At 38.9% G+C, this 12,428-nt stretch overlaps 1 protein-coding gene across 1 annotated transcript in view; it reads right to left on the bottom strand.

Moving 5' to 3' along the window:
• Positions 1-2,489, bottom strand: part of LOC139478774 (transient receptor potential cation channel subfamily A member 1-like) — a 65,502-nt gene extending 63,013 nt beyond the window's left edge. Inside the window, exon 1 of the mRNA XM_071261391.1 lies at positions 2,299-2,489. Within this exon, the coding sequence (XP_071117492.1) occupies positions 2,299-2,424 (126 nt within the window). The 5' untranslated portion in view covers positions 2,425-2,489. The remainder of the gene's footprint in view (positions 1-2,298) is intronic.
• Between the last annotated feature and the right edge of the window lie 9,939 nt (positions 2,490-12,428).

Consider the following 12,428-nt stretch of genomic DNA (forward strand, 5'->3'; position numbering starts at 1 on the left):
TCGTGCACTGACAAAAGAATCGGGTGTTCTTTGACTTCTTTTGAGTAATATATACCACTTGAACAAACGTGTTAGCTTTCTTGGGTTTCAAACTGTTCATGCTATTTGTATGAACTATTCAAACCGGACAGATTTACCCCGCTATGATGTCACGTTTTCCTTTATTTTTGCCCTTTTATGTCACAAACAAGTTTTCAAAGTTATTTTCATCTTATACCGTCAATTATGTATTCATCACGAGACACGTCAAAAGTAGAGCAAATATGTAAATTACAGTTAAAGATAGAACCTAAAGAAAAAAAGACAAACACTTCGATCTCGGGACGATTAACCACACACTAAGATTCAACAGAATAAATATTTCAAAGCCGTAATTGTTTGTGCGTAGGACGTCATCATACGACCAATCAGGACAGTCAATGACGCGTGAGCCAGAACGCTGTGATAGAAACGTGAAACTAACCGAATCTGTAACGCCCTAATTGCACATGGTTATTTAACGTACGTGCGGATAATACAAGGATTATTATTAAGAGTGTTATTGGACACTGAGCATTATTTACAGTGACTTGGAGACGGCAGTTTAATATAATGTTTTTCCGGGAAGAGTTAATAAATGATTATTTTGCGGCTGGAGCTATTTAATGTGTATTCAATTCACTTGTTAAGCAATTAAACGGATATTTGTACTTAATGAATTCCTAGCATGTAACTGATATACAACTGAGTCCACGGCACACCAGTGGTTACACCTGAACTTTCATCATTATGAACGGCAACCTATTAAATCTATACAGCTTGAAAATAGCCTTGCACAGTCAAATGTTTTGTTCGATTTGATAGAAATGTATTGTTAAAGTGGAAATATTGCTCTTTCGTTACTTCATTCCCTCAATAGCCTCATCATGAAAAAACATCCATGATGTAATTAATCCAGCAAAGGAGTGGTCAGTTAATTAATGTGCAGGTACATGCATGACATGTTCAAAATATTTTTTCAATTAAAAGACTTGTAAAATTGACTTTAAACAGTACATAGAACAAAATATGTCATATTAAGTCATATTTGTGAAAAATAGTTTATTGTATGTTTGATGCAAACCTTTTGTGTGTGATATCCACGCATGCCCAGTACATTATGCTTTTCATTTAAAATAATATATATACGTAGTTTTAAAAGCGAGTGCAATTCGTCCCGGTGACAACGGGATATCTAAAATATACTACTCAAAAGAAGTTGAAGAGTACTCGATTCTTTAAATGACTATAGTTAATCTGTCGTGCCCTGACAAAAGAATCGGGTGTTCTTTGACTTCTTTTGAGTAATATATACCACTTGAACTTGACGAAACATATTCGGTTGGCGTTTTCCTGGCAACTAAGTGACCAAAATTATTTGAAAGGATCACTGAACATAAGTGATGACATGAGTGAAGAAGCTTTTCTGAATTATAGAGGGATGATATGGGAAGACGAAACATTCAGCCTGTACACCGATACAGACATCTGACATGTAAATACACCAAATAATATGTTACTTTGCACGTAAATGGCCACATACACTTTCTGAAAATGCTCTAAATTCATACCTCACGGGACCTACCTCTGTACATATATTAGTTTCATATAAGAGACAACCGATGCATTGTGTGTGTCCTTTATTTTCTCCTGACCCTCGTTGACATGCAATAACATTCGGCTGTAACAATACATTTACTGCAATTAATAAGGGTAATTTGTAGTATCATAACAATAGCTACAACAAAACTATTTTTGTGTTCTTTGTTAATTGCATTGGATTTAGAATATGAAAATTACATTGGATTCAGAAATGAAAATGAATTGCACCTCATCAGCTGCTTAGAACGCTTAACACATAACTTAGCATGGTCTCATCACTGGTCTTCAGTGGTCCATACATGTAATTTTGACCTTTACGACAAATGGAATCTGTTTCGGCAGATAATCTAAAGTGCTATTTTCTTGCACTGACAATATATATTTACTCACAACGGACGAGGAATAACAATGCCATTACTTTTCTTTACCTATTCACCATAGCAGCTGTTGTGTATCACGTAACATGAATCACCACTGTTTCAAGAGGAAGTTTGGAGGATTACGTCTATTTAAAATGCTGTGATTTCGAATATTTCACAATCAATCTAAAGATTTAACATCTAACGAATTCCAAGAAAATATAACATGTCTTCAAATGCACATGCATGTGTTCAGATACATGTCAAATCTGTCAAGTCTATCAAATACACAAACCTGACCAATCGGGAGAAACCTTACCTTGAGTATCCAGAAAGGTCCATCTTGTATGTTACACACGCATTCATATAGTTGTGTCTTTCCCCCACTTCCACCTCCCCCCATCACCATCGACTTGGCCAGCATCTTGAACTTCTTTTTGGCCATGCTTTTTGTCTAATGCAAAGAAACGATGTACCGTAAAGCACCTTGATAGATTGCCGAAATGCATCAACTGTCCTAAAAGTATCTTGCGACCTCAACAAGTCACCAAGTGCTCCTCACATATTCAGATATATCCCAAGAACAATGTACCAATGTTCGTCAAGGACAATCAGACAGTTCCCCCCTATCAGCCTGATTACACAATATACTAGTAATCACAGTAACTCTTCAATACACGGTGTTCAACGACGGCCCATCCGTCAGCGTAGCAGTGACTTTGGTAGCCTGTGCATGTCTTCATAGTACGGGCAGTGTAGTCGCTAGGTTACTCCAGTAACGGACAGTAATCAATACAAGGTATAGTCTACTGGGCACTGAGCATTATTTGCAGTTACTTGGGAGAGGGAACTAATGAACACATCGCAGCTGATATTTACAGAAATAAAAACAATTCAGTGTTGAATAGTCAATAAGTCAGGGCTTTGATTGGTTTGTTTTTGTGTTGTAAAAGCGGTCCAGTTGTATTAGACAGTTAATTGTTATGGATCCAAAGAACCACTAATCCGAAAGGTAAAGTTGATATTACGCACCGAAGGATTACATGATTATATCAAAGTATTTTAACCATGTCGGGCGATTGGAGCTGAAGATATGTCAGAGCAAATTTTATATTTGTACTTGAAACAGCAGAAATTATGCACAACTGGCATAATACTATAACTCACAACTTTGACATTCATAAAATGTCTGAAAGGTTATACTGGTTGGAAGATTCACTGAGGTGTGTACTCGCCATTTCAAAGGTACATACAGTCAAGTCTCCTTAATCCGACAATCGTCTTTATCCGATACTAATGATGAGACCCGAATCAATCAGTGCTATTTAGACCTGTTAATCCGACAGTCTCGCACTCCGACTCCGACACACCTAATTTGAAACGAATTACCGAAATCACTCATTAATCAGTCTCGTTAATCCAACACAGTGATCAGCGTACTCCGTTGTCACCTGCCCACATGTACACAGCCCCGTGTTTTGATGCGAGACGAATCGGCTGGTAGCTGCATATTACAACGGCTGCAGAGATAAACTTGCTTAACGATAAACAATTAATGCTTTAAATATAGAAAACAGGATAATTCACATGCTTAGATTACCTCAATCTTATTAAAACCAGATACAAGTTCTCGCTATCGACGAGGACATCCCATTACAGGTCATGTCAGAACAACCTTTCGCGAACTATGACCTACCAATGAAATGACCAACAGGAAGTCGACGTTAGCCACTTAGAAAGCTGCTTTCGTAAGCTTTGGCTACCAGTTTCAAAGTTACGACTTCCATTCCAGACTATGTCTTTTAAAGTATTTTTAATCGGTCATACAGTCCGTAACAGTTGTTATGTGTTAAACTTTAGAAAACATATTCCGCCAACAATGTAACATAACAATATGAATATTTATTTTATATTTTTATTACGTGTTTGAATCCTTATCTATCGTGTAGTTGTCCAATTTTCGATCACGAACGTTGATACTACTAAATTTCGTTTATCCGGCATACTCATTAATCCGACATAATCATACATATCTGTACATATATATAAACTGACGTCCAAAAGAAACTTTACCAGAGTTTGAAATCACTCTTGCTCAAAAACAACAAAACATACATGCTTAAAGTAAAGTGTATTGAGACGATCAATATATCAACATAAGCAACACTGAAAATGACAATCATACCGCGACCGAGAATGACGTCAGAGCCCCCCAAAGTTGGGTGTGGTACAAAACTCGAGCTTTCAGAATAATGGACAATAGGCAGAGTACATAGACAATCGCTCACGTTCAATAACAAGTCATTAGTAGCGCGTGTGACTACCAAATGCCCCAATACACGCAAAAGCTCTTCGACGCACAGAAAAATTCAGTCGTCTGATGAGGCCACGTGGGATTTGACGCCATTCTTCTTGGAGGGCCAAGATCAGTTCTTGCCGGTTGGCTGGAGAGTGTGGTCGTTGTCGAACACGACGATCCATCAAGTCCCAGAGGTGTTCTATGGGGGACATGTCGGGTGAGCGTGCAGGCCACGGCAGGTGGTTGACGTTGTTGGCTGCGAGGAAGTTAGTGACAATTCTGGCCGTATGGGCTCTAGCGTTATCATGCTGATAAATGACACCACGTGGCTGCTGTTGGGGAAATGGTAGGACAACTGGACGAAGAATGTTATCCATGTACCGCTGAGCTGTCAAGTTTCCGTCAACGATGACCAGCGGTGTCCTCTCCTGCCCACAGATCCCTCCCCACACCATGACACTCCCCCCACCATATGGTACGACCTCCTGCACGCAACACGCCGCCGTTCGTTCACGCCTTCGGCGGTACACACGTTGTCTTCCATCAGCCCTAAACATACAGAATCGACTTTCGTCAGTGAAGACAACCCTCTGCCAGTCACGTCGTTGCTAATGTCGCACAGTCCGGGCCCATCTCAATCGCAGACGACGATGTTGCACTGTCAATAGCTGTCCTCTGTATGGTCTAAAAGACCTGATTCCATGAGCCCTGAGTCTCCTGGCCACTGTCTGTCGACTAACCCTGTGACCTAAGGCATTTGTCGCCGATGACGTCACTGTCAGGAAGCGATTTCGGAGGTGCAAGGTACGCAAGTATCGGTCTTCATGGGGCGTGGTCACCCTGGGTCTGCCTGTTCTTGGCCTGTCAGCGGTCCGCCCTGTCTGTCTGTAACGTTGCATCAAGTTGGTAACGGCAACACGGGAGCAACGAAGGTTCGTGCAATATGGGCGTGGGTGGCTCCCATCTGCACCATACCCAAGGCTTGTTCACGTTGTTCGACTGTGACGTGTTTCTTTTATGTGTTTTTTTATCATTGTGGATGTCTGACTTGCCGTTGCAATCGTTTTATACCCTTACCCGCACGCGCATTTGCAGTTGTCCATGGTGCACGTGTATTTCACTTTTTCGCGTGTTATCTCGCAAACATGTAACAGACGATTAACATTTTTTGTGTTTTAGATAGACTTCATCGGAAAAAAATTATACTTTGTCTGAAATTTATATTTTCAGTTGGGAAAGTTTCTTTTGGACGACAGTTTATATCTTGGCACCAAATTCAGTACCAGTTTTTACGTTGTTCTCCTGCCGGCAATGGGTTATGAGACATTGCCATATTTACATCATTTTATACATAAAATTTAAACGACACAGTATAGCGTTTAAACAAAATAGCTATTTATCAAGTTCATTCCTTTCATGACTACTAAATTCGTTTTCCTTTTTGCCAGTACGTGTTTGCTGTAAAACCCCTTTTGAATAACAATATTATAACTGAAATCATAACACACATCCAAACAGGTCAAACATGAGGAATTCTAACAACCTACCATCATCTACGATGACATCGGCTCCAAAATGACCTCCGATGCAATTAGAGGATGACGGGTGAGATTAAAGGCTTTTCATATCTTTTATCAGAATAAATTTATTATACCATAAATATGACGTAATTGTCACACAATACTTCCACCCTCTATCTCTCCTTAGCTGACCTAATGGTGCTGTGTTGATTGATATTGTGAACAACAACCCATGCCGTCGGGTACGACGACAAGCAGGTCGCCGAGCCTGACCATCAATTTGGTCGCCTCTCACGTCTAGCATAGGTAAATTATTCTTACTTGGAATACCTAAAAGTGACTTTCTGTATCTGTGTTCGGAAATCAAGTGTTGTCGTTGTTTAGTATCAACGCTGTTTCAAATAAGTATTGTTTCAAATAAAAACGATTGAACAGACGAGGTGGTCTCACTGCTTTTCTTTATTTATAGTTCAAGTGCGTAAATCAGTGGAAGGGAACTGGCTATTTGACCGTTATTGACTGATATGAGATCATCAGTATAGATCTGAAGCTTAAGTTAAACTTCTTGGCCAATTGTCTTGTTTTGACTTTGTCAATCCCCAGCAGAAATTCTAATTCATACGCATAAAGAAGCACGTCAGCAAGAACGGGAGAACAATTTGGGCCCACGGGGGATGCCTACGTCTTGCCTTAATGTCCTACCCCCAATAGATACTTTCAATGAGGAAGTCCAACCTTTAACATGCTGTTTATCAGTAAACTTCAGATGACATTTGCTTTCATTTTTGGCAAATTGTCCTTAAATTCTTAAGATAGATATGTAACTATGTCTATGGTTACAATTTTAAGTAACACATCCCCCATGGATCAATGAATTAAATCCTTCATAAATCTTGTTATGTGGGATGGTGCAAAGTTGAAAATTCAAATATTTTGACAGAATTAAACTAATTTCTTTTTGTAAATTGCAAAACTTCAAGCAAATCGTTTGAGCTTTTGAAAATCAACATAGTATTACATCCACTTGTCTCAAATATTTCCTGCGAATATAAATGCTTTCCTTCCTTGGTTGTTGTAAGGATTATGGTTAAACTCAGTTGGGTTTTCATTTATGGCATAGATTCATTCATGACCGTTTTTCAGCCTACAATTCTGAAATATGATTTCCGGAAAGAGTCGCCAAACAAGAGACATCACAAACCTACAGCGGGCCTAACTGGAGGCTCGGTTATTGGTCCTCTATATCCGACGTCTCATCTTAGTGTTCTAATGGGACTATTTGGTAATGTATTGAGATGTGGACTGTCTGACGGTTTTTGTAGTGGTGTTTCACATGAAGTTCTGAACGATAAGCCAGTCACGTGTAGCTGATAGGCAATTTCTTCTCTTTATGATTAAGATGTCAAGTTTCCATGACAAAACCTCACAATGTATATAAGTAGTGATGTTATTCTTTCACGTGCGTAATCGCGACGTGCAACAGAGGGAATACTGAACAAATCAATGCAAAATTGCGATCACACTAACCTTTCTATTCATAGTGACTTGTGGTTAAGCCAATATTCGAGAACAATAGCAGCCTTGTGTTGTAGCAAATATCATCAGATCAAATATGGAGGCATTTATCAGGGCAAACAAGTCACTTTTAACCGTCTGTGCACCATTTGCATGTTGATTGAATAAACATACACCTATTTTGTACTATCTTGCATACAAATCCTTTCGGTTTCATTTTTCATCCTTCAGTACTGATGAAGGCCATAGGCCCATGTTACACTGTAATACAGTACAGTTCGGTACATACAAATTGATTCAACAGGCTTTTGGAAAATTATATTAATATATATAATGTTACATTCATTGCATGGCAGATGCAGGTAACTGTATAGGGCAGTTGAAGATGACAAAAGCATATTAAATTTTGCGATTGGTGGATGAAGATTTTACAAGTAAATTTAATCTACAAGTTAATTCTGATAAATGTTTCTTTACTCTCTCATTATCCTTAATGATTACAACGAAAAGTGGTAAAGCCACTCCAATAATCATAAGAAATCTCGGCTATAATCAGAGTATAATGACAACACCAACGGTATGTGTTTATGAAAAACTTTCAAATAGTGATGATGCCAGGTATTTCATATTATGCGAGCTTATCCTGCCCCCTGGTGACGACCATCGTAAATACATGCAAAGGCAAGGCTAAGGCAAGTGTTTTCCTGAACAAACACGGGAACATATGGAAAAAGTCGAAATTGAGAATTGCATCGGATATCATTGAGGTTACAAATTTAGAAATGTCTACCTAAAACCTTTTTGAAAACTTTCCTAAGCTCTGAATGAGCCTCATAAAAAAACCCTGAAAATCTTGAACTTTTAAATTTTGAATATTATGGCATTTGGGAAAATCGACTTTTATCTGTTTGCAAATTTGAAATTCTTTAACATGTCTTTTTTCTGATTTGGTGGAGACAAGGCTATATCAAGGCCAAAATACTCTCTATTCGAAATTATGGTCTTTTTGTAAACAGGGCATAGACTTGTTTACCATTGTGAAGTTCCAATAGTTGTTGGAGGAGGGGCAACAGATCTCCAAAACAGTTAGGATGCATATAAAGCAGTTCGTTGGTAAAAAAAAGAATGCCAACGTAATTTTTGTCATTATACATCTACAGTAAACTACGGTTATAACGAACTCAAAGGGACCACTAATTTTAGTTCGTAATAACCGAAGTTCGTTATTATCATATATACAGCATATATGCAACAAATGGCCGGGACTAAAAAAACAAGTTCGTTATATCGGTAAGTTCGTTATAAGCGTGTTCGTTATAGACGTAGTTTACTGTATATGACATCCATATTTTATAAAACATATTTTTTATCTTTCATAACCAATTGATTTCACTATTATCTATTTTATAAATTTACACCAATATTTGACGCAACATTCAAAAGCAAGTATATACAATGGATATCTACCACATCCCCCTCTACTTAATGGATCTTCATGATTCAATAGCTAAATATAGATAGTAGGAGTGCCGTTTTGTTTTGTACATTGAGTTGGTAAATAATGACTCTTTAAGTGCAGGTAGTGGGTCGGTGTTTTTTTTCTTGGTTGACAGCACATAGTATTAAAAGGGAATTAACATCCCATTGATCTGACTAAATGCACACTCTATCGTTGTAATGCCGGTGGAGTTAAATATTAACCGTTTAACCGCCACCTCTATAGGACAGTAACCTACGAGATCCTTCAATGATAACAGATCCAAAATAGTTTGACATTATGCAGTATAAAATAGTGTGGCATATTGGTCATGCTGGTTGACGGAGTACATACAGTAAGTTGCACAGGGATAATCAATACGTTTTAGGATTATTATCATTAGATACCGCGTGGTTTAATCTTTTAAATGGGTATTCAAAATGTCAACTTTAGCGAATAAGCAGTCTCGATTATCTTCCGAAAGAGATTCCATGCGGCGTAAAAGTCAAATAGTGATGAAACTTTTGTGAATGGATCACTGAAAATAAGGTGTTTGCAAAAAGGGTAAGCATGTGCGGCTCTACCGGTAGCATCCGCCACTCACACAATTTCCATAAAGTTAAGCGTGTGTTGCCCTGCCGTATGGCGGCGGCATGTAAACAATCGAGTCTGGACCAGACGATCCAATGATCAGTATTATGAGCAATGACCCACGTCGATCCTCGGGTTACATTGCCCCGCTGTCAACTAAATCACTAAGCCTGCCCACACGATCGCATTAAAGTACGTGCCGGTGAGTAAAGGACGTGGGAAAACTCTATTGAGGATCATAGTTTGGGATGGCAGCTGGCACCATGCTGGCTGTCTTTATCTGCCATGACATTTCTACAATGACTTAACCAGGCCATTGATGGTGAAACCTTGATTGAAAAGCTCAGCTGTACGAAAAATGTGTTTATTGAATATGTACATTAGTACCTGTTAAGCAGCTGGGAAAGGTAGACGCCATCAGCTGGAGCTGATGGTATATTGGTCGACATGGAGGAGAAATCTATACATGAAAACCTTTCTCTCAAACTGGCAGCAATTATAAATAATGTTGTAAAACCTTTTATTTTTTTTAAAACATCAGTTGGCTTCCTCTTGGCTTTAGGGACCGACCATTTAATTTTCCAAATTTATGTAATTTATGTATTAAAAATAATATGTCTTGAAGCAGTTACGGAAAAAGTACTCTTTCTCTTACAACCAACAACGAACATTCCGGGCATGCGCTAGAGTCACACGTAACTATGATTACGTTTATTTTCATATTCCTGTATGCAAGTGGTCGGTGTCCGGTTCTCGTTAGGGCGTGACAACATGGTGTCGATGGCTTGCGGTATATACAGGTTTGCTGCATACATGTATATTCACGAATTACAATATACACACAGGCATCACTATGTGCCAGGTCAGTGCACAGTGATGGAACTGGCGGTGTTGATGCACCTGAGTATCGTACCTTACCCTAGGTTGGCTAAGGTCTTCAAGGTTTTGTGTCTGGACCAAGGCTTATATGTCCGAGGTCATCTGACACGGATGAAGTTATAAATGTATACTACATGAATAATAAGGGAGATCATTTATGGTTGTCAACTGCTTTATTATGAGGAACACAACGTTTCGGAGTATATACTTACTCCTTCATCAGGTGAATTAATTGATAATGAAAGGTGACATAGTTGCACACCTCTTTCAAGATGGCTGACAGCCAATGTACAATACAATGGGCATTAACAATTGGGATTAGCATGATATAAGTACTGGCTATTAAGTGATTCCAGACATATCATGGGTACAGGGTAATTAAATGTTCCTTCAGAGAAAGGTAAACCCAAATCGATCCCTATGACACAATCAACCTCGGCGACACCCCACCACAAACACCACCCCATCCCACCACACTACACACCCCGAAATGTCAAATGGTCGATACATTATTGATATAAATAGTTAATACACAATCTACATAAGTAGTATTAAATGATGACTGTATTATTCCTATGACGTTTATTGTAGTAACACTGTCAGATTGTTTGGTGTTTGATAGAGAATCTACGTCTCGAAATAAAGGTAAACATTGTTTTCATGGTAAAAATCATCGATGATTTTCAGGGGTCCATTCATATAACTGTCACCGCTGTTTTGCATTTTACGCCCATTGGACTCTGTTTCGTCGAATAATCGAGCCTGGTTATTCTCTAGCGTTTACGTTGTTTATTTAACATGTATGTCAATATGATATCAGAATCCGATTATGATGCAGATATAATTGTAGTGCTGATATGTTTCCGTGTATAACTCCGATACTGAGAATAATGACAGTCTCTCACGTTTCCCATCATGTGTCTCTGTGCTATCTTGTTTTTATCAGTTAATCCTTCATAACAGATGGCTCCTCACTGTCAGTTAGGTTAACACTCGACGTGTGTGAAGTTCACCAGTCAGATCATCCATTACAAAGACCAGATACTGAGATAATATCAACTTTTGTCTGGCATAAAGGGTCAATGCACAGATGCAAAAGAAACAAATAGTTACTATTATAATAATAACCCATCCCTCTCAGTTGGAGGAAATGCATAAATGACTAATGTTATCCTAGTATATTGCAAGACGACAGAATTATAACATCAATGTGTGATTGAATGTGTTTGATTGTAAATCGTATTGAACAGTAGTCCAGTTGTATCAGAAAGCTGCATGAAGGAGGAAACCCGGAAGTTACGCGGTACCTAGATGTTGGCCAAATAGGTACGGTGCTGACAAACCAAATATCATTAGCAGGGCCAGCCAGGGATAGAACCCAAGATCTTGGAATGACTCTGCATTTGTGCACAAGAAATTACACAGCCTCAGACGCATGGTTCCTTGAAACGTCTTTGCGTGAGGGGTATTATGGTCGTATCCTCAATCATATAAAAATAAACCGGGCTGACTTTTAACTTTCCAATAGTCAACTTTCCTTTCTTTATGTCGAGCAATATTAAAGTAGCTGCAGGTTAAAATTGATTGACGTGGACCAAACCAAGCTGAAATTTTATTCGGTAGACAGCTATCGCTTTTCGTGTCATATTTGCTGAGTGCAACATCCCTTTATCCTCGGTCTTTGCAGCTTGGAGAACCGCTGCAGCATAAGACTGTCCTTGTTGACACTCGATGGTGGGTGGGGAAAGGGGTGCTGAATCTTCCTCCTTGCGACATGGCTTCCAAATACCCTGGTTCAAAATGACGACAAATAGATACTGACAATAGCTCGTCTGACCAGACTTCATCCAATCGATCTGACTATTGCTCACATTTTTATCATGAAGCGCGTGGCAAGGAACCAATCAAACTGAATCCGTTTGAAATCTCCCAAGCTATCGCTGGTATCTGGGAAGTGCTTACAAATGAAAATGTTACTACGATCCGGCTCTCTTCTTGTAAAATGTTCAAACAATCCGTCAGTCTTCTCAAACTGAAAAGGTTTTTTTCAGTATCAAGGTTGCTGTCTCTGAGCACAATACTCTGAACTCATGTAAGGGCATTGTCCGACAGAGTACGCCGCCTGTCTGACATGACCGAAGTTGAATCTTCCAAGAACTTGCCAAACA

This window comes from Haliotis cracherodii, unplaced genomic scaffold (genome assembly GCF_022045235.1).
Source record: "Haliotis cracherodii isolate W230 unplaced genomic scaffold, xgHalCrac1.p SCAF_4, whole genome shotgun sequence".
NCBI lineage: Eukaryota > Metazoa > Mollusca > Gastropoda > Lepetellida > Haliotidae > Haliotis > Haliotis cracherodii.